The sequence below is a fragment of the Lissotriton helveticus genome, chromosome 3_1, assembly GCF_964261635.1.
Source record: "Lissotriton helveticus chromosome 3_1, aLisHel1.1, whole genome shotgun sequence".
In the NCBI taxonomy this organism is placed as follows: Eukaryota; Metazoa; Chordata; class Amphibia; order Caudata; family Salamandridae; genus Lissotriton; species Lissotriton helveticus.
In genome coordinates this window covers 982,815,950-982,839,328 of record NC_136061.1, presented here as the reverse complement: position 1 = coordinate 982,839,328, position 23,379 = coordinate 982,815,950, and the positions used below count along the sequence as shown (strand labels likewise).

The 23,379-nt window shown below is 46.3% G+C and overlaps 1 protein-coding gene across 1 annotated transcript in view; it reads right to left on the bottom strand.

Annotated features, from left to right (window-relative positions):
- Positions 1–23,379, bottom strand: part of MCM3AP (minichromosome maintenance complex component 3 associated protein) — a 642,417-nt gene that overhangs the window by 288,640 nt on the left and 330,398 nt on the right. The window contains exon 15 of the mRNA XM_078681440.1: positions 14,784–14,957. Within this exon, the coding sequence (XP_078537566.1) occupies positions 14,784–14,957 (174 nt within the window). The remainder of the gene's footprint in view (positions 1–14,783; positions 14,958–23,379) is intronic.

Genomic DNA, 23,379 nt, shown 5'->3' with positions numbered 1-23,379 from the left:
CCAGCAGTAAGTCAAGGAAGCCAGTGGCAAAGGGACGAGGCTAAAAGAGAAATTTCTTTCATTTTAGGGGACTTCGTGAAGCTCCAGGATCGTTGCAGGCTTTTCTTTCTCCTTCTGCAGGTCGGCGTGACATTGGTGGACCAGCTCTTCGTGGTGTGGCCGTCGTGGGTGCACTTTGCGGTGGTGCCTGCGGTCGGAGGAAGTTGTCGTTCTTCTGGAGGAGTGCGGCGCAGCGCTAGAAAGGATCAGCATGATGTCAGTGAACCCCAGCACACACAGAAACAGAGGGCTGCTACACAGATGATGGAGCTGAGGTGGTTTGCATCAAGGAATGTGAATCAAAGGCTGGGGTTCTAATCCCAGCTCCCCTGGGACACCACTTTGTGAGATCCTGGGCAGATGTGTGTATCTCACCATGCTTCAGTTCCTTTATCCGCCGAGGATGGCTGAACACCGTGTAAACAACGAGACACTGATGTGTACGGATGTTTCCGCATACGCAGGTCACATGCAGAGTAGTATCAGCCCAGAGCCGCGGATCCCCAGCAGCAAGTCACACAGCTGTGTGCAGCTTGTGTGTACACATTGTTGATCCTATGCAGGGGGCTGGCAGCCTTTCTGCCGTGTGCCCGGTATCCGGGCTCCCCTCGCTGCTGCCCCCTCGTGTGCACAGCTCACGATACATCTCTGGAGAATGGATCTGCGGTGCCACTCAGCGCTTCTAAATAAATTTGTAAGCCGCCTCCGATGAACCATTAACATTTAGCACAACATGTTAGCAGCACTTCCGACTGCTATCGTCCTGGGGTGCTGGCCACTTAGCCTGCATGCGCAAAGGGGGGTGGGCGGAGAGGAAGAGAGCATTTTGCATACATTGCAGCCTGCTCTATGCCAAGGCTGCGTCTGTTCTTAGGTGGCATTTCTTGCACGGGGCGTGCATAGCCTGGCACGCGCATGCCTGTAATCACAAGCAAAAGGCGAGGCGAGTTGGAAACACGAGGGACCTCTGACTTCGAGGCACATTTCGCTCACAGACTTCTTCCAAAGATGAGCGCTTTAACTAGTTCCTAAGGAAGAACTGGTGCGTTTCCCGGCACCAGCATCGCCTTTCCAACTGCCACGCGTGCTTTAAAGGGGTCTTTCAGCTGGGTCTGAGGCCAGAAGTTTCTGCCCGCCACCAGCTCATGTCCTAATAGTTTCTAACAGATCTTGGAGCAGCCCTCTTTAAGGCACGGTCTTTAAAGCTCTCTTTCAGGCGCTGGGAGATGTTCTGATACCAATGTGTTATTGTTGTTTAGAAGTCGCATTAGCCACTGTGACTTCATTTACCAGGCTTCTGCTTTATTTGAAGTTTGGTTGCAGACGCTATTCCTTTTTCACACTCGGACCTGCACTACACGTCGTTTAGACAAGTCACCCGCCAGGCTTTAGAAGCGGTATATTTCTCTTGTTTTACCACTGCCGTGTTAGGCTCTGTTAGGTGCTGTTGGAGGTTGTCCACTTGCTTATTCGGGATGCAGCTGGACACATATCCGTTCCCATCTTCGCACATCACATGGAGACCTTGAAAGATTCTTGGGCGAGATTGCAAATATGACAATCTCTATACGGTGCACTGACGAATGGTGAAGCGCGCCCTATGCTTAGAGCACAGGAGTAGTGTAAGATCCACGCCTGTGAGGAGCGCGGGGAGATGTAGAAATGCCAGATACAAGAGCGGCGGGGACACAACTGCTCACTCGCAGCCCCCAGCAGCAAACCCTCCCACAGGGGAAAGACACATTGAGAAACACATAGCCGAAAATGGGAGAGAGGAGGCAGAAAGAGAATCATACTGAGGGGCTGAGGGAAAGCGTGAGAATGAGATAGATGGATGGATGAACAGACAGACATTCTCGCGTTGCTTGTGTGTGCACATAAGTAAAACGTTTAACACCCTTTAAGTTCAGCACCCCCGCCCAATGGGACAGGCTCTGCCTTAACCAGGGGTCTAAACTTAGAAAACCTCACAAGGCCAGCAATAGATCCACTGCCCTCCATCGTATCGTCCCACGGATTCTTCCTGAAAAAGGCAGGATCAGGTCGGACTTCACACTTGACATCGCCCGACTGCCCAAGAGGGCCGGGGTCCTCAGAGCAGGACAGCTGGGGTCCGGCTGCAGGGCAGCGAGACAGGACGAGGGCAGAGTCCTCCGCGACACATCTAATGTGGCAGGGGTTTAAGGACGGGTAAACCCCAGCTCCTGTCATGCACGCCAAATCTTTTTTATTTAGCACTTCATGCGAATCCAGATTAAAATAACTCAGGCTATTAATTCGGCTAGTGGAATTGACATTAATTTTTGTTCACTTCTCAGTTTGCAAAGAGATCGATGCCGAGTAATAACAGCTGACATCTCTGCTGAAAGGAGGAGAAAGGAGAGCCGACCAGAGAAATCGAAAATGCAACCAAATAAATCACTGGCCACTTTCCCAGGAGCGGAGTCGGTTCAGGCATGGCCAGGAGAAGGGGCGTGCGAGCCTGCCTGTGGAAGGGGCTGCCGGGGTACAGGGGCAGAAGCCAGAAGGGGTGCGCAAGCCTGCCTGTGGAGGGGGTGCAGGGGCACCCCACCCCCACATAGAGAGCTAAATAAAGGGGACATCTACTGTGTCTGCTGCCGCCTCCATGACCCAGCTTAACTGTGTGTATTTTATTAAAACTAATGTAAGGCACCTAGATTTATCAAAGGCCATTTATACTGAATGAACTTCTACTTATTAATGAATATATGAAATACATATTTATTTTATCCTAATTTATTTGTATTATGTTCAGACAAACAATATAACTAGCTAGGGTACAAAGAAGCGGGCGAGTGAAAAAAATTAGTGTTCCTGCAAATGAGTATTTTTTCTGCTAAGAAAAAGTCAATACCACCTTTAGGATCTGAGGCGAGTGATTTAAAACATTTGCAATCACACAGGTAAAAATGATACTGTGCATGTACGTGTGCACGCGTGCTCTCAGTGTCTCGTGGTTACAGTGCCCAGGACCCGTGTAAATCACTCTTTACACCAACACCAACCCAGCCACCAAGGAACTTTTCAACAACAAATCCACAGAGACCGGCACAGTCCCGCCTCTATATGTTGAGCACTCTGTGAAACATCGGGGCGTGGAGGCACCGTGGGTGAGTCTTGAAGGGTGCGGGTGGCAGTGAAGTGGCCGGCACATTCCCACCTCTAAGTAGAGCTAACTCTGTCCAACGGTGGTGCGGGTGGGACAAAAAACATCCATGCTGTGCATGAGCCCAGGGCCCACCTCTGAGCTCCCCCTCACTGCAGCCCCTTCTCCTGGGGCTTTACATAAAGCGCTATTAGCTAAAAACTGGCAGCTCAAGATGCTTCTAGGCGCTACAAACTGGATGCTGTGTTCTGTTTTAATTGCGTAATTTGAATCAATGCACTGATGGGATGCTTTGGGTGTGCAGCAGCATCCTGAACACCCACAGACAAAGCCAATAGGGCGGGCTGACTGCAGTGAGGTGTAAGTGAAGATGCTGGGTGTCGGGTTGTATCAAGTTTAGTATCTGGTGACAGGACGTGTTGGTCATCTCAGCTGCGAGGGCAGGAGATGGCGGAAACACGGGGTCTGGCTGTGTGCATCTGAGCCAGTGGGGCACACTGGGAGGAGGGGGCCTTCTCGAAAGGGCTTGTGTACTGTAAACGAGAGACCTGTGATTTCACAGCAGTGCTGCCTGTGTACATGAGTGTGAATGAATCTGTGTGTTTGCGAGTGTGAAAGAGACAGAATATTTGTTTGTGTATGTGCATGTATATCTGTGTGTGTAAGGTATTCCTGGGCGCCTGCGTGTGTGAGAGAGATAGAGAGAGAGTGTAAGTGTGAGTGTGTGTGTGCGTGTGTTCCTCGACACGCTTGCTTGAACACCAGCCAAATGCAAGTTCATTACCTGAGATTTTTGAAAGAATGATAAATAATAACTCGCAATAATAATAATAACTCGCCATCACGATCCTTCAGAGCTTGCAGAAAATAATTCAGACTGGCAGTAATTAGCATTGTGATGGCTGTCAGTTTACGGTATTATTACACTGGGATTAGCAGCGCCTGGGTGAGAGTGCTCAGCAAAGCGGTCCAAAAACATCAGTTCACGAATCACGTAGAATGCCCATTACAAAAGAACACAGGGCACAAAATATATAAATTGCCACCAGCGGTCCGAGAAAGTTTAAGAGAAACTTTAAAGAATGGTTGGGGGGCGCTAGAGGGCGCACTGCGGGATGGTTGGCTAGACAGTCAGCTCCGCCGGACGGGTGCATCAACAGAGAATTTGAGCCTCTCAACCTACCGCCAGAATATCGACAAGGGTACTGCTAAAAATCGGAACATGCTGCCCACGCGACGCAAGTGAAGTGACTTCTGCAGGAGGATCGGATCTAGCGAAACGGAGGAAAAACGGCACGACAACACAACGAGAGTCAAGATGGCCGCTCCAAGCGCTCGGCACTACTGGCCGTAGGATCGCAACCACAAGCTGATGTGAGGTACAAATTAACTCAACTGCCTCGCGAACGCACTGCGTCTTAATGCTGCCACAGCGACATGTGGTAAAAGCTGTAAGCGAGGTCGGAAAACTGCGCTGAGGGGTTGCGTTCCACGATAGTCAAGATGGCGGCGGCAGTGGAACGCAAACGTTGAAAGGCGGCTGGGAGCTACTGCGGGACCGCAGGAGGACGCGGCAAACATTGGCGTGCTGACGACTGAGGAGGCTGCGGGGACCCACGGGAATGAGGCAGTACGGAGAGGTGCGGTACTCTCGATCGTATTTATACAACGCTGCCTAGATGCGCTGGATGACAGACTCTGAGCACAATATGGCGCCCGCCATCGCTTTCTGAATGGCGCGAGGAATTGAGCGTACCCCGCAGAGGCCCCCACACTGGGCGCGACAGTGAAAGCTGATATTTAGGCGCGTTGCCAATGCGCTTTACTAACTCTACAAGAGACAAAGGAGGCAGCGCAAGGTGCACAGAGCCGGGCGGGCAGTGACTTGGCGCCGAATCCATCATGGCGCGAGGGCTATAACGTACACCATGAAAAGATAGCGAAGAGAAGGTAACGAGGGCCTCCTACAGGACCATTCCACTCCTACAGCCAAAGGGCGCCGCAACATTGGGGAACATGCTGAGGAGAGAGGCGGCAGATGCATAACTCGACATTGCCGAGGACGGCGAAAACACCCCAACGGCGAAACCGACCTAAAGCACAAGACACGTCAACGGTAGGCCTGGTGAAGACGCAACTCAGCCCCGCGCAGCACGTAGGTACCATGGGAAAACAGGACAAGCAACAAACTACACTGCCATTTGCGACGCGCAAGCAGACAAAAAACAACACCACTGCTTCGGATGTAGAAGGGGAGCAAGACGCAACAGAAGGATCGGGCATGGAGGCAGTGCTGAGAGCGATCCAACAGAGCCTACAAGAAATGAATAACAAACTAGATAATGTAGTGCAGCGCGTGGACCATATGGCAGCGAAGATAGACAAGCACGACGAGCGAATTGAAGAGGCGGAACAGAGGATCTCCAGAGTGGAGGACGAATCTAGAACCACATCGAAAACCTGTGGCGGCATGGAAAAAACGTTAGAAGTCCTACGAGCAAGGGTGGAGGACCAGGAAGCGAGATCGAGACGGAACAACGTCCGCATATCGGGACTGCCAGAATCAACAAACACGGGCAAAATGGAAAGCTACATCGAGAGGTTGCTGACGGACATCTTTGGGGCTGAAAATCTATCCTCAGTGTTCCTCGTAGAGCGTGCACACCGCTCCCTGGCGCCTACACCGAAACCAGGTGCAACTCCACGCATGATCATAGCCCGCCTACTCAACTATAGAGACAGAGATACCGTCCTCAGGCTGGCCAGAGAAAAGGGTGCAATCACACATCAAGGCAATGCCCTGGAATTTTACCCTGACCACACAATGGCAGTACAGATGGCACGCAAGGAATTTACACCAGTTAAAAAGAAGCTGCGAGAACTAGGAGTTGAATATGCAATGTTCTATCCCGCGAAGCTCAAAATCACGAACGCGGGCAAGCCCGTGATTCTACCCTCGGTACAGGCGGCGCAGGACTATGTCAAGAAATTGGGCAAGCATCGCAAGGCACAGGACCGGGAAGGTCGAACAAGTGATAATGATTGAGACACTGGAAAGGCAGCTGCCGCGGACATATGAAAGACTACAAGTTGACGACGACGCCCTTCGAAGTGGGACTGCGCCGAACGTTTCAAAGCGAATGACATGGTGCTTGGAATCTTATAGACATGAAAAACGGTTGGGGAGCGGCTGACACCCCGGGACAAAGGTAGCCGCTTACACAGGCAATGTTGACGTGCAGCGCACAAGATCGGAAGTTGCGCCACGAATCAGAAGACATTACATGCAAGGTATGGGATGTGAGAGGGTACTAGGTGCTGGAACATGTGTGAGCGACGCCGCTACAACGGCATTCTCTGGCAGCACCGCACGTGTGAACTGGCGAACATTGGGCCTGGCTTGCGAGATCAACCAGGTCAGACGCATTGCAAAGTAAAGAGGGTGGGTGCGGAAAAGACTGTACTCATACATCACGTCTGACCTCGGAGTTTCTATTGTACCATGGAACACCGTATAATTGCAGATATGGATTACTAGTAAATTACCAACTTATGGCGGGGAAAGAGAGGTGAAAAGGATATAACGGATTACAGATAGGACATACGCACCTGTCCACATCCACAATGTGGATGGAGACGTGTGCACCTGGCAACACCCCCAGGCGGGTGCGTCCCACTTACAGTTCTGTTACTAGTTTTGTTAACACATGGGCATGGCTTTGGCAAAGTTGGGGTGCTAAAGTGGGAGGAGGGTGGAGGGGGGAACTGGAAAATTTTCCTTTTCAATCACTGCAACCTCTTTTAAACCAGAATGCACTGCATTAGATGATAAACTCATTGTTATAAAATTTACACTCGAATGCGGGACAAACCACGAGGGGGACCTAACAAACGGGGTGGAAGACTCTACCACGATGTGCTGCAACTTCCATTTGGTAAGATGACGTCCTCCGCGACACTGAAGTGTATCACGTGGAATATCAGGGGTTTAGGTAATCCGAAAAAAATTAGGCAGATGTTTGCATATTTTGACAGGTTACATGTTGATGTGGCTTTCCTACAAGAAACGCACATAGCGGCTACTGACTCTTCCACTATGGGAGCTAGATGGGCAGAATCAATCACCAACTCCAATTACTCATCGTACTCCCGAGGGGTTAGCATATTAATAAAAAAGGGGGTGCACTTTAAGATCTCGTACACACATAAAGATGTTGAAGGTAGAAGTGTGATAGTGGTGGGCACAGTAAGACAACACACGATGGCACTGGTGAACACTTACGGCCCGAACGTAGACGGCCCAGGTTTTTATGGGACATTATGGGGCAAATTAGCGGATATCCAGGTTGAAAACGTGCTATGGGGAGGAGACTTCAACGTAGCGTTGAGGGAGGGACTCGATTGGTCCCCAAACTCACTGGAGCCACACGTAAAGGCGAGAGCGACACTCCAGGAGGCTATAGAAGACTTAAAGATGGTGGACATATGGAGGGTTCAGCACCCTGGGGAGATGGTGGCGACGCACATAAATGCAGCACATGCAAGCTGGTCTAGACTGGACTACTGGCTGGCCACACAGGAGGTAACGTCATGGGTGACACACATAAAACACCTCCCTCGAACACTATCTGACCACAGCCCGGTGGTATTGGAGACTGAAATACCAAGGTATGCACCTCCGCCATTTACTTGGAGATTTAATGCAGTAGCCCTACGCGACCCAGTGTATGCAGACACCATACATAAAGCAATTGTAGACTATTTTGACCTAAAAAGCCCCACGACGGACAGCCCATGCCTATTATGGGAAGCTTTCAAAGCTACATTGCGAGGGGTGTGCATTAGCACGACTACGGGCATATTAAGAGACATTAGGCAACAATTAAAAACGCGCGAGAGCGCAATACACGCACTAGAACAAAGATATACACAAACAAGGGATACGGCAGTGCTGGGGGAAATACAGGTTCTCCTAACTGAGCACCGGCAGTTTGCTGCAGATGAGCTTCAATATATCCACAAACGTAAAACGGCTAGGCGATACGGTGAGGCGGGTCGGTCGGGTAGGGCCCTGGCCGAGAAGATATGTACCGGGCACGCGCCACAACACATCACAGCTATCAGAACCCGTGCAGGACACATGACACATGACATGCAAGGGATAATGGGTGAATTTATGGACACATATCGCAAACTATATGAAGCTCGCCCCTCGCTGCCACAAGAGGAATTATTGTCTTACATGGCAGATGTAGAACTGGCATGGCTGTCTGACGGCCATAGAGAATATCTAGCTCGCCCTATCACGGTAGAGGATGTAGTGGATACTATCAAGCGTCTGCCGAATGGCAAAGCACCAGGGCCCGATGGCTTCACGATAGAGTTTTACAAAACATTCGCGGACCTGTTGGCCCCACATTTAGTGAGACTATACGGGGAGGCACACGAGGCACAGACACTTACGGCATCCATGAGGGAAGCCTTACTGATTGCATTACTAAAACCGGGCAAAGAGGAGGAATACTGCGACTCGTACCGCCCGCTATCCCTCATAAATGTGGATACCAAAATCATAGCCAGCCTACTAGCTGACAGACTTAAACCGCTCATGCCGCTCCTGATAAGACCCGACCAATCTGGCTTCATACCGGAAAGGTCAACGACACATAACACGCGCACTTTATTTGCGCTAGCTCATTATCTGGCACCTGAAGTAAAAGCTGTGGCTGTCTTATTGGATGCGGCCAAAGCGTTCGACACGATAGATTGGCCTTTCTTACACGCAGTGCTAGTGAGTATGGGTTTTCCTCCGATCTTCATAGGATGGATCACGATGCTCTACACAAATTTGACAGCACGCATTAGAGTGAACAAACACATATCAGAACCAATCGCAATATGTCGCGGCACTAGGCAGGGATGTCCACTCTCCCCAATGCTTTTTGCTCTGGTACTGGAACCCCTAGCCTGCAAAATTCGACAGCACCACCACTACTCAGCCATACAACTACCGGCACGCCCGATTCATATCTCACTGTACGCGGACGATATGGTGCTTTATGATAAAAATCCGGAACAGCACCTTAACCCACTACTGCGCGAATATATCAAATTCGGCCAACACTCAGGGCTCCAGATCAACTGGACTAAGTCCCTCATACTGGCATTAACAGATGGCACACACTCAACGGCCATGAATTATCCACTTGAATGGCAGGAAGAACCGACCAAATACTTAGGAGTGTGGTTTCACAGGGACCCTGAACTTGTAATCCGAACCAATAATGGGAGAGCGATCTCCACATTAGACAACAAGATTAAAAGGTGGAATAAGCTACCACTGTCGCTAGCAGACAGAGTGGCAATTGTGAAAATGGTAATACTCCCCAAGTTCTTATACTTGTTTAATAATATCCCAATTAAGCCGCCAGCAGAGGTATTCCGAAATATCAGGAAACTAGTACTAAATCTAATTTGGGCAGGGAAACAAGCGAGATTGGATTTGCAAACGATGACACTACCATACGCTAAAGGGGGTTTCAAAGTACCAGATCTCTATCTGTATTACTTATGCGCGCAAGCGCAATTTGCGCATTACTGGTACCACGAGATTCCATTCATGACCCATGTGGCGGTGGAGGCTGGAGATGCAGACCCGATTCCCTTAACTAGCATAATGACACACAGACGTGGCAGATTACATGACCGTGACATAAACCCAGTGAACACCACAACGGATGCATGGAGACGGATGAGAAAGGTGGCTAAACGACTCCCACTCTATGCACTAGCTCTCCCCCTAGCGCACCACCCGGCGCTATCAGTCACACAAGAAAAGATTGGGATGGACCTTCTAAGAAACGTCGGAATAGATAAGCTGGGAGATTTGTATAAAGAAGGAACCTACCAAACGCTAGACAAATTAGACTACATTAGCAACCCTACATTATTATTTAACTTTAACTACTATAGATTACAGAGAGCGATCAAAGAGCATTTTCCCACATTTCCGGAGGAACCCCAGAACCTGTCTCCCTTACAACTGCTTCTCACCACGCCTAATGCCTCGCATCTAGTGTCCAGACTCTACACAAGCATACAAACTGACATTGGGGGAAACACAGACTAGATGAGAGATAAATGGAGCGATGTCCTGGGAGGTGCATTGTCAGACGGGGACTGGGAAACCACATGCCTACTCACTGGCATGTTACCAGCGAATGGGAACCTAAGGATCATACATTACAAATACATACATCAAATGTACCATACGCCACAAAGGCTTCACAGATACGGGTTAAGGGACGATTCCAAATGTGTACGGTGTAAGCAAGAAAATGCGGACTTCCTGCATTTAGCATGGAACTGTGGCTCTGTGGCTAATTACTGGGAACAGGTGACACTGGCATTAAGTGACATGTTAGGGGTATCACTAGAATGCGAAGCTAAGATCTGCTTGTTAGGCATAGTCCCGCAACTGCGAGCGACACGGCGAAGGTTCTGTGTGGTAGCGCTTTTGATGGCGAAAAGGAGGGTCTCCCTACATTGGAATAGTAAGGCAGGGCCGAAGATGAAAAGCTGGCTGGAAGATTTGACGTACTGTTGTGACACACTGGCCACGTATGAGGAGGAGTTACCGATTAGTTCACGCCCCAGGGACTATTGGATGTATTTGCGTGACTACTTACTAAAGCATACGCCGGAATAACCAGTGTGGAGTGAACAGCCATGATACGCGACGGAATATATAATGATGAGTTATACATACTTACTATAACAGAGGAAGAATGTTGTGACACAGTGTTTGACTTTACGGAACTACAGGTTGTTTTATTACAGGTTTCTGGTACGATTTAAAAAAATATAAAATGTAAGAACATGGACAGGCTCTGAAATGTATACAGTTCTGATTACTGATATATGCTTTTACATGACACGCCGCCGGTCCTAATGATGTCGGCTGATGGGCTGTGTACGAATATCAATGTATTACATGTATTGCACCACTATGTAGCCGGCCTAATAAGGTTGTAGGCGCAAACTTGTATACTACTTATGCGAAATGTGCAATAAACATCTTACAAAAAAACAAACAAACAAAAAAAAACCTTTAAAGAATGGTTAAGGATTTACTAAATTATTGGCAAAAAAAACCAACAAAAAAACATGCCCCTTAAACCACGGGATTACCCAAAAACGTCACCATACGTCATCATAGTGAAAGCCATGCCCGTGACATGGCCGCCTGTTCATCCACCTTTTGGCAACTACATCCATCCACCCACCCATCATTCATCCACCTCCCCCTATTCATCAGTCTTCTCACTCTCGACTACTCTCTAGTACTCTCTACTACTCAATACTACTCACTCTCTAATCACTCTCTACTACTCACTCTCTACTACTCACACTGAAAAAACAGCGTGACCTTACTCCAACCCTTTCCTCTTTGCCTAAAGGCACTATTGAAAAAACATTCAAAATGCAATAGGTCTCATCTTTATTACACTTAAAGCAATTCTGTTGGTAATCAGGTGGATTTTTAGCTTTACTTTTATTAGTGTTTGTAAAACTTTCATGTACATAACATGCATATATATGCATATATATATATATATATGCATATGTATGTGTATAAATATATATATATAAACAGATATAAACATATATAAACAACTGCATATCTATATAAATACCAATATTAATGCATGTATACATATACATACATATGCATGGTATGTACATAAACGTTAAAAAAAAATAATAAAAGCAAAGCTAAAAGCGACCTAATTTACAAAAAGAATTTCTTAAGCTTAACTAAAGCCTAGACCGTTGCATTGCAAATGCTTGTTCTTCTTTGGCCAGTAAATATAATCTTAACAATATGGATTTCTATTATTTTTTTAAATTAAAGGTTGCCCTCTCTAAAGTGACCCTCTGTACAGACTCGGTTTCTATTTCACTTCTATTCATGTGGTCTCGTTCAGGTCATACTGCCTCGACAATATATACATTTTTATCTGTGCCAAATCCCACACAGGTTACTATTACACAAGCTAAATGGTCATATCATTTTGATATTTTCAAACATATCTCACAAGAGTCATAGCAGCTAATTGGAAAGGTTTCACTACGGAATAAGATTGCTCCTTCTCTTATGCAATCTAAATTCTTTACTATGAATCTTCTGCATTGGACCACTGCTCGCATATACAAGTTGAAGCTGAGGGATAATGATCTTTGCTGGAATTGCAATATGGTCTCAGGCACTCATCAACATATGTTTTTTGAATGTTTGTTACTACAATCCTTTTGGGATTTAGTTCAGAAACATTTATCACTAATCTTTGATATTCCATTGGAGCTCTTGTTACCTATGATCTTATTGGGACAGTGGGCTGCTTGTACTCCTCTTCCCTTAGATGATACTGATATGCAGCTATTAGATCTCCTTATATCTATTGCTGCCAAAATTATTCTGAGTGTGAATCCTCTAATCTCCTGTCTTATCATACTTGGTGGGCTTGGGTATCATTTCTTCGTTGGGCCCATACTTCTGTTGAAGAGAAGCATTGTACTCCTTCCATCTCTAATACTATTTGGAGGTCACTGGATAAATATATGAAACTGTCCTCTCAGGGGTTGATAGCCCAATATCCTTTTGTCTCTACTTCTTGATTTATTTTCCCCACTGCAGCAGGTGTCCCCTTCTAGTTATCTATCCATTCATTTATCTCTTTATCTATCGTCCTCTCTCTCTTCCTTTCTGTCCTTGTTCCTTCTTCTTTCTATCTTTTCTTTTTCTCTTCATCCTTTCATTCTGATATTGTTTGGTTTCTGTGCAATATAACACATTTTTTGCTATCAATCTAGTGTGAGATATTCCTGGGATATTATATATTGATTCAAATCTTTTTGAGATCTCATTATTTTTCTGACATGATTTCCATCTTGGTGTCTTTATTATCTTAGAGTTTTTACTTATTTATTGACCATTTTGCTCTGTTGTATTGCATTCTATTATAATTGTATGAACTCTTACTTTTTAAAATAAGAAAGATATTGAACAAACAAAAAAGGTTAAATCAAATAAAACCATTGCTTCTAATCGGAAATGATTAAATATAAACATCATAAAATACTGCAGCTAAAAGGCTTCTCATGTTTTAAAAATAATTTCACAATTTCAATCTGTTCTACGATTCAACATGATACAAAAGCTATATTGTACACGGAAAACGTTCAGGACGCTGGACAGCGCATATTGCATGCTCTCTGTCCAAGTACTGTTCTCACAGGCACTTTCGGTCCTTCTGCCTTGCAACATGGATTGACCACTGTGCTGAACTCTGATGTGTTGTGTTCATTTCCTGTGGTACTTTGCTAAGTGCTTTCTTGTCCATTGAGATCTGGGCCCCATTAACACCCTTTCAAACAGTCAATTTCTTGGAAGCAATGGCAAGTTTGTAGATAGACCTAAAAGATTATGTGTGCATGTGTCAAACATCGACATGTGGGGAAACAAAATTGAAAGGAAGAAGGGATGGTAAAACAGGGTAGGAGTAATATAACATGAAAAATATCATGAGAGGAGTTAAAACAAGGTTCCAAAAAGGAGAATTAAAACCAGGATCGGGAGAAGATTGCATAGAGGACAAAAAAAGATAAGGGAGTTAGGGGAAGAGCAGAAGGATAATTAAGAGGGGGCAGATTCATTTGGGTTTTCCAGGCAAAGGCTAGTCAAAAAGAGACTATGGTTCAGAATGAGACAACCAGACCCACAGTCAGGGCCCTCTGATTAAATCAAATAAATCTTTGCAGGAATGACTAATGGCTCACACTTAAAATAGCGGTCGAAAAGTTGGCAGTGTATGCTCAGACGTGAGTCCCTTGCTCACTTTGCCACTGGATTCAAACAAGCCTGGCTGAAGACGGCTGAAATGCCAGAAACCGGTCCTAGGAAGCTTGTTTCCGGTTCAGGGAAGGCATGGCTTGGCAGTTCGGGCTGGACTGTTCCCATGAGGCACAGGGTCAGACTGATTTGCATATGGCCATGTCTGAACTGGGGTGGCAGAGTGGGCTAAAGAACGGTGATGGATTAAACCCAGATCTTTTGACTGGGTGTGAGTGTTTGATTGGTTCAGATGCTCCGTCCATCACCAGCCCCTTTTGTACCGCTTTGTTCGCCATGAGTTGGCAGGGTATGCTCAGACGTTAGTCCCTTGCCCACTTTGCCACTGGATTCAAGCAAGCCTGGTTGAAGGCGGCTGAAATGCCAGAAACCGGTCCTAAGAAGCTTGTTTCCGGTCCAGGGAAGGCATGGCTTGGCAGATCAGGCTGCACTGTTCCCATGAGGCACAGGGTCAGACTGATTTGCATATGGCCATGTCTGAACTGGGGTGGCAGAGTGGGCTAAAGAACGGTGATGGATTAAACCCAGATCTGTTGACTGGGTTGAATGTTTGATTGGTTCAGATGCTCCGTCCATCACCACCCCCTTTTGTCACACTTTTAAAATAGAGCATAAACAAATACAACGTCATGTGACAGTCCCTCTCTCTGGAGAGATACATTAACTATACAAAGTTGTGTTATCTGAAAGGTTACTCAAACATACCTGGCTTCCTCTGCCTTGCGTTTCTCCTCCTCAGCACTGCGCTTCTCCTCCTCAGCCCTGCGCCTTTCTGCTTCTACATGTCTTTTCTCCACCATTATTACTTCTTTAGCAACACCATGCAGGAATTCATTTGTCACAGTTATAAGGAGCTCATTTACTTCTGTGTTGGAGACACTGACAAGAGAAGAAATATAGTTAGAAAAGAAGTGTCACATCCAAAGCATAATGAATACTATGAATATTTTATTAGTGGTGCTATTATCAACTGCTTTAAGCTGTGAGCGGTAAAATTATGATACACAAAAATGGATCCACAAAGCTAAAATGAAAGAGAAGTAAAAAATAAAATGACCTCACTAATAAGGCACTAATCCACCTTTTGTAGAAAAGTGGCTGATGGCACCAAAGTGGTTTACAAAGCAAACTGGCTATTCCAAGGAGCCACAAAGCATTAAAGATATAGATTAGTACCCACCTTAGGGTGTCCCAAACTGCATGTAAATCAAAATGGTCACACTGAGCGACGCTAAATCATAGTAGAGAAATACCTCGTTCCAGGAGCATTAAAGTACTAAAATACCCTTATAAATAATCTCATTTTATATTAATCAAGATACTTGTGATAAAGTTTGTGATTTAGTAAAGATTTAAGGCTACCAGTTTTATGGTATTTATTTGTTTTGATATTTCTGGGGTTTTTCTATATTTACTTTTTTTGGATCATTTTATCTGTGGTTATATTATTTTGGGGGAAATAGCACTTGCTGAAAACAGCATATTTCCTCATTTATTCAACTGACAAATATGCACTCCTACTAGAATGCCTGACAGTCAATTATCTGAATATCCATAAATGATAAATCAATACTCTCTACTGATAAAGTGTACATTTTAGTGTATATTTTGTGATCATTTATAGCAATTTAGGTCTCATTAGAAAACTTTCTATGCTTTTTTTAAAACTCCCTTAAAGGCAGGCAGAACTGATTCTTTAGAATTATTAAAAAAACAACCTAATATCCATTTTTATCTATATTTTAAAATAAATACAGAGACGAAAATAGATGGTTTTCTGTCAGATTGGAAAACTGGACAGCTGGAAAACTGGGTGTCCTATTTAAAATCCTTTTGTATTTCAGCAGATTGAAAAATCATTAGACCACGGGTCTAAGTTGTAGAAAGATCTTATCAAGGGAGGAAGAGTCGGGTTGAACAAACATAAGAGATTCTAGGTCAGGACTGGAGGCTTAGATTATGCTTCTCTTCTTTTACTGCAACAAAACAGCTGCCAACTAGAACATTAATAGCAATTAAACAAAAAATCACTAGTCACAAAATACACATCTTTAACATCTCATCCCCATTCCAGAAATCACTGTCCCGCAATGTCCACAAAATTGAGAGACACCATCTTGCTGCCTCTTTCTTTGCTGCTCGGCAGTCAAGTTAAGTCTCTCTCAGCTTTATGCCGCATGAATGGCTTTTGTAAACCATTGTGAAAAGTATTTATAATGTTTATTTTAGTCTTACTCAATTTCCTTATTTGATTCTTAGTGGTAATTTGCAGTGACTCTGTATATGAGTCTTATTACTCCGGTGCTCAAGTTCCGCTCCCTCTCATCACCCCTCCTCCTGCAGACTGCAATGGACTCCATCCTTTTGGTCCGTGACTCCTAGTGAGGCCAACACCTCTTGCCGACTTCCCCATGTAGAAGCACGGACTGCACACGTGAAGCATCACACGCAGTCCTCTTTCTATGACCATAGCCAGTTCTCCCTCACCACTTCACAGAAGTTGGACACAGCTGTTTTAGTCGACTCCTGTCTGTAAGAACAGGAGGCCCCGGCTCCCATCCGCATTTATGGACGTATTTTTTCCCTAGTGAGAACTGCATGATATTCTTGATAACTGGCTGAGCAAGAGGAGTTCTATCCCTGTGGAGTCACCCTAATCCACATTTTCTGTGTATTACTCATGGGCTGCTCTCCCTATATTTCCGTGGTAATTACTGCTGTTAACAGACTGCAAGGGTGAATATTACTTTGATGATGGTCTGGTAGGGGCTTTTGGCATGACTGTTCAACAATCTGTTAATAAAGCATTGGGAACCCTTTACCGAACACCTAGAATGCTTTCCCAAAAAGAAATCGGCTTTGTCTCCTTCCACATTAACAAAAGAGTTTCTCTGCCCCGCAAGAGAGTTCCACAAAACCGCAGAACTGGCCTCATGCAGAGGTGCTGGCAACAGTCTCTCTCAAGATTGGTTGGGAGACCAAAGATAGAGTGTCCGTGACTACAGTCAACCTCAAACTCAACAAGCATTGGAAATGCAATAGGTCTCGCAATAGAAAAGTTTGTGTTTTTGGTGTTGAAAAGGTTTGTTTATTTTTTGCTAAAATTAAAAGTATTATTTAATATATTAGAAATGGCAATACTTTTAAATTTTCCACATGTTACATGTATAGCATTAGTAAAGGTACAATATATAGTTCCCCCCTGTCTTACATGTATTGACCTGACAAATTAATTAAATTCATATTTTTCTGACATTTTTAATACATTTTGAAACATTGGTAGTAAATATTTGAACAAGTTGTTGTTGAATTGTTGGACATATTGATGGTGTTGTTGCTGTGAGTGATGTTGTTTTGGCTAAAAGTGATGCTGTGGCGGTTGAATGATGCTGTTGTTGCACATAGTGATGTGTGGTGCCCCTGAGTGATGCTGTGGTGGTGCTGAGTGATGCTATGTTGTTGCACTAGTTATAGTGAGTGCGATAGATAGATAGAGGGATTATGTTAGATAGAGTGAGGGCGATAGATGTTGGACGGTAGAGGGAGAGCGTTAGAGGGAGGGTGATAGAGTGAGGGTGATAGAGTGAGGGTGATAGAGTGAGGGAGGGTGATGGAGTCATGGAAGGGCGATGGAGTGTTTGAGGATGGTAGAGTGATGGAGTGTGGTAGAGTGATGAAGGTCGATTGAGTGATGGACGGCGATAGAGTGAGGGAGGCCGATAGAGTGAGTCAGTGAGATAGAGTGATTGATGTTCGTAGAGTGAGTGAGAGTTGTAGAGTGAGTGAGAGTTGTAGAGTGAGAGAGGGCGGTATAGTGAGTTATTGCGGTAGAGTCAGTGAGGGTGTTACAGTGAGTGTGCTAGAATGAGGGGGATAGAGTGAGTGTTGTAGAGTGAGTGTTTTTGAGTGTGGGTGGTTGAGTGAGGGCGTTAGAGTGTTAGGGTGAGGGCGGTAGAGTGGTAGAGTGAGGGGGATAGAGTGATGGTGGTAGATAGGTACAGTGAGGGTGGTAGAGTGTTAGAGTGAGGGTGGAATAGTTGTAGAGTGTGTGAGGTAGAGTGTTAGAGTGAGGATGGTAGAGTGAAGGCCGTGAGGGTGGTAGAGTGAGAGCATTAGAGTGAGTGCGTGAGGGTGGTAGAGTGGTAAAGTGAGGGCGGTAGAGTGTGGGAGGTAGAGTGACGGTAGTACATTGCGGGTGTAAGCGAGGTAGATTGATAGCGTGAGGGTGGTAGAGTGAGAGCGGTAGAGTGTTATAGTTAGGGTGGTAGAGTGAGGGTGATAGAGTGGTAGAGGAAGAGCTGTTGAGTTGTAGAGTGATGTTGGATAGAGTGATGGTGTGAGGGCAGTAGAGTGATTGAGGTACAGTGAGGGCGTGCAAGCGGTAGAGAGTGCTGTCGAGTGGTAGATTGATGTCTGTACAGTGAGGGTGGTAGAGTAGTAGAGTGAGGGTGTTTCAGTGACAGCAAGATTGATAATGTATTTTTGTTGTGTCTTTTTATTTAAATTTTTTTGTGTTTTTTTGAGTGATGTGGTGTTGTTGAGTAGTGTTGTGGTGATGCAGTTGTTCATATAGTAAATGTTGTGATGGGTATTGTTAATGTTTTTTTAGCTGATTGTTTCAGGTATTTTGTGGATTGCTTTATTTTTAAAAAAAATTGTGTGGTGCTGAATGATGTGTTGGTGCTGAGTGTTGCTGGTGTTGCACTAAGTAATGCTGGTGTGTTGCAGAGTGATGCTGGGCTGGTGCAGAGTGTTGCTGTGGTGTTGTACACTGATGTTGTTGTGTTTTTTAATGATGCATGTGTTTTGCTGAGTGTTGCTGTGGTGTAACTGAGTGTTGCTGTCGTTGTGCTGACTTATTTTTTTTGATGGTGACTAATGCTGTATTAGTTGTGAGTGGTGCTGTGCTGTTGCAGACATGTTGATGTGGTGGTGTTGAGTGTTGTTTGAGTGTTGCAGAGTTGAGTTGGTGTGTAGCTGTGATGGTGTCTATTAATGCTGTTGTGTATATGTTTGTTATTTAGTGTATTATATGTTGTGGCGTTAGGCTTTGTGTGTGATGTTTTATTGTAATTGTCAGATGTGATGTGTGAGTGTTAGTGTGTTGCATGTATTTTTTTATTGTAACATGTGTGTGTATGTATATATTTTTTAAGTATGTGTTCTGTGTGTTAATTTTTCGTGTTGTAACGTTGTTTTTAAAAATTGTTTTTTTTAAATGGCGGACGCTATGTGTTTCCTTTACGTGATTTACGTTTAGTGTTTAGCGTTCTAGTCTTTTAGTGTAGTGTGAATGTGTTTGAGGTATGACGTAATCTTTATCCAATCGCAGCGCTACGTTTGGTGACGTAGCGTTTGACATGCGTCAATTGGGAATTTCCCAGATCTTCGGGAACTTTCGTGGGGGAAAGGCGTGTTGTTGTCCCGGTCTATTTCCTGCGTCGTTTGACAGGTAAGTTTATATTTATTATTATTTAGTGTATTATTGGAAAGTATTATTGATTATGTAGAGATTATTTTTCATAATTATGACTTTAATAGTAATCTTCGACATTTGTGTATCGCTACTTTTTTTGTGTTATCATATGTACTTAGTGTATAGTTAAATATGTATTGAACTTTCTAAATTGTGAATGGGCAATGTTTTAATGTACTTTTATGTAATGTATAGCAATGTATTGATTGAAAGTTATTGTTAATGTGTAAATTTCATACATTTATTGAATTTGCGTATTTTTTTCGTGTTTGTAAATAGTATTTTCCTTTGTTTATGAGCTGTTATGTATTAATAATTTAATATATTAAAGTATTGGCATGCTTATATTGAATCGGTATGTATTTAGTAGGTGTTGGGTTATTTCAGGTATTGTATGTACAGTATTGGTCTTGAAATTTTAATAACATGAGTGTTTTACTTCCGTTCGTTTTTCCAAGTATTTTTTTTTGGGTAACTTGATTATTTTCTTCTGCGTATGTACATGTTTGGCCTTTTAATTAGAATTTTATGAGTTGTTTATTCGTTAGTAAGTTATTAATGTGTGGCTTTTATTTTTGGCGTGTTATTTGATCCATCATTAGATGAATACATTGTTTTGTTTATTCGTTATTTTTTTTGGGCGTAATCGTACTTTTCTAGTGCTTGTAATTTGGCCCTTCTTTTGTTTTTCTTGGTAATGTTGGTGTTATTACATAATTGCGATTTGGTTTATTTTAGTTATATTTTAATTTGTATTCTCCTCTACTGTTTGAAATGTAATTGTTTCTGGAAATATTGTTTTTCTTGCTGAGAGATGGTGTAGTGTTGCAGAGTGTTGCTGTGTGAGTTTAGATTTTTAATGTGGTGATGTGTAGTTATAATGTGGCGTTGCATAATTATTTTTGTTGTGATAATTGGTGTTTTGAGTGATGTTGTGGTGGTGCTAAGTGTTGCAGTGTTGGCTATGAGTGATGTTGCAGTGGTGCGTAGTGATGTTGGTGTGTTTTTGCCTGATGCTTTGGTGGTGCTGAGTGGTGCTGTGTTGGTGTAGAGTGGTTGTAAGTGATGGCGATGCTGCTCTCAGTAATGCTGGTGTGGACCACAGTGATGCTGGTGTTGGGTGTAGTGATTATGATGTTGCGATGAGTGATGCTGTGTTGGGTTTGAGTGTTGCTGTTGTGTTGGCTAGTATTTACCTTGTTGTGCTTACTTATGCTGTGTTGTTTTTGAGTAATGCTGTGGTGTTGCGTGGTGTTGCAGAGTGCTGGTGTGGGGTTGTTTTTTTTTAGGTGGTGGTGAGTGGTGCAGAATGTGTATATTTTGCTGAGTGATGCTCTGTTCTTTGTGCGTGTGATGGAGGGATAGAGTAGAGTTGATGGACAGAGTGGGTGGATGGATGGATGATTGAAGTGATGGGAATGGATGGATGAATGGATTGACCAATTGTCGGTGGATGTAGATGGATGGATGGAGTGTGATAGATGGATGTTGTGTGACGGATGGAGTGGTTACATGAATGGATGGGTAGTTTTGGGTGGATGGATGGATGGAGTTGTGGGATGGATGGATGGATGGAGTGTGTGGATGGATGTATGGAGTGGGTGGATGAATGGATGGCTGGATGTATTAGATGAATGGATGGACGAAGTTGGATGGAGTGTGATGGAAACAATTATTTTATTAATAAAGGCAAAGCAAGTAATAACATTGAACGTGCATGTGTGAAGGTAAGTCATTAACAATGTAAAGGAATCGTTGTTCTAAGCACGCAAACATTGTCTAAAAATTTAAATTTAATGTCTGAAGGCTGAATGTAAAATATCCACATTAAACGTGTGTGCACTGGGGGCGTGGCTTAGCAAGCCACGATGGCGGCTGTGTGTTGCTGAGGCTCCGCGATCGGGCTTGCATCCTGCCCGTTCCTGGGAATCGCTGGGAGCCTCAGCCAACACAGAAAATCACCGGCGACAGCGGGCACACCGTGGGCATCCTTCCCGGACACAACGACCGCCGCTCCAGCACGGCACCGAAGAGGGGCGCTGAGTCTGCCGGAGCGGTGGGCGGAACCGCAAGATGGCGGCCGCGTCTCCGATCCCCTGAACTCGGCGTAGTTGCACCCTCGCTTCTGGATCGGAACACCGAGGACCATCCGCACTGACCAGAGTGGCGAAGCTCCTGACCGGGCGACACAGCTAACTCCCGGGGATACACTGACCGCTGGGCCCACTCCTGCGAGCGCGTCTTGATGCGCAAGATGGCGGCCACCGACCCGGAGCCTCACCCCACCGGCGCTCCCACCCGGCCAGGTACCTGCCGGGCCACCGAGGACTGAGGGGCACTACCAGCCGCACCGCCAGCGCGGCGCCCGGACTTTCCAGCGCCTGTGGAGCTTCCCGCGGAGGTGAGTGTCTGCGCTCCTTTTGCCCCCCCCCCCCCCTGGGGGTCCCTGACACCACCGCCCCAACGGCCCCAGGCCTCCCCTGGGGGCCCCCCGAGGATAGCCCAACGCCTTCCCCCCCTGACCGTGGGAGCGGAGAGACCTGAGTGCTCCTGACGCGGGCTGCCTGACCCTAATATGGCGCCCGGTGGGACTTGGTTGCCGGGCCCGGGCCTCCCCATGATGCCGCCGGCGGCGAAACCCCCCGGGAGGCGGCGGTGACGCTCCGCAACGGGGACTCCTCATCACCGCCACAACTTTACAGGCGCCCGTCGCTTGCAAACCCTGCCGGGTGCTGTTCTCTGCCTCGAGGGGGGTGAAGTGCGACCGGCCTCCTCCCTGGTCACTGGCCGGCCGCTGCACACCTGCGGGTGCCACTGTGAGGGGCCCCCTCACCACCTCATCACCACCGCAGTCCCCGGGCCCCCGTGAGGCCCCGCGACGAGCCGGGCGGTACCTGGATACCACTGAGGGCCCTCCAACACATCGGGACCCCCCCGCACCCTCCAGCATATCCCCTGGGCCGCCATTGACTCACCGCTCACCCTGCGGAGGGGACGGGACTCTGCAGCACAAGGAGGACCCCTACATCGCAGCCATCAGTCACCACAGGCCGTCGACCCGTTCCGGCTCCGGACCCTCCTGATCTTCATCCCCCAGGTGTCCTCTGTCGCCTATCCGCACCGGGGGGCACCCGCAGCCTCCGCTCCTTACGGACTCTTCTGCTGCCTGCCACGCCGAGGAGCCGGGAACACAGCACTGAAGGAGTCTCTGCCTCACCCCCGCACCAGTGCAAACTGTATGACCAGCCCGTACAGGCCAACTATCACCCAGGTAACCTGTTGTCCGACGCCTGCTTTCCCCTCTAACTACGCGGCGGTACGGGGCCCATCCCGTCGATCCCATGGGGAAACCGAGAGGCCAGCAGGCGGCCGCCGTCCCTGAAACGGCCCCTGAGAACATGCCACAAACAAGGGCCTAGACACAGAGCAATACCCCACCCACCGACCCCACGCTGTCAGCGAAACTGGATCAGGTGTTGGCAGCCATTGAACTATCCAGACTCTCGATGGAAGAACGATTGGGAGTCCTGACGACTGATATCAGCCTGATCCGCGATGACCATCGTAAATTGGCGGACAGAGTGAAAGAGGGTGAGCGAGCTGTAGCCGAGTTACTGCCCAAGGTGAAGACTCAAGCGACGGACATGCAGGACATCCTGCGCCGGGTAGCGACCCTCGAGGAACGTACAGTGGATTTAGAGGGGCGCTCGAGGAGATGCAACATTCGCGTCCTGGGGCTACCGGAGGGAATCGAGAACTCGTACCCTCTGACCTATATGGAGTCTTGGACAAGATCTTTCACCCCCGAGTCGGAGCGGTCGGCGT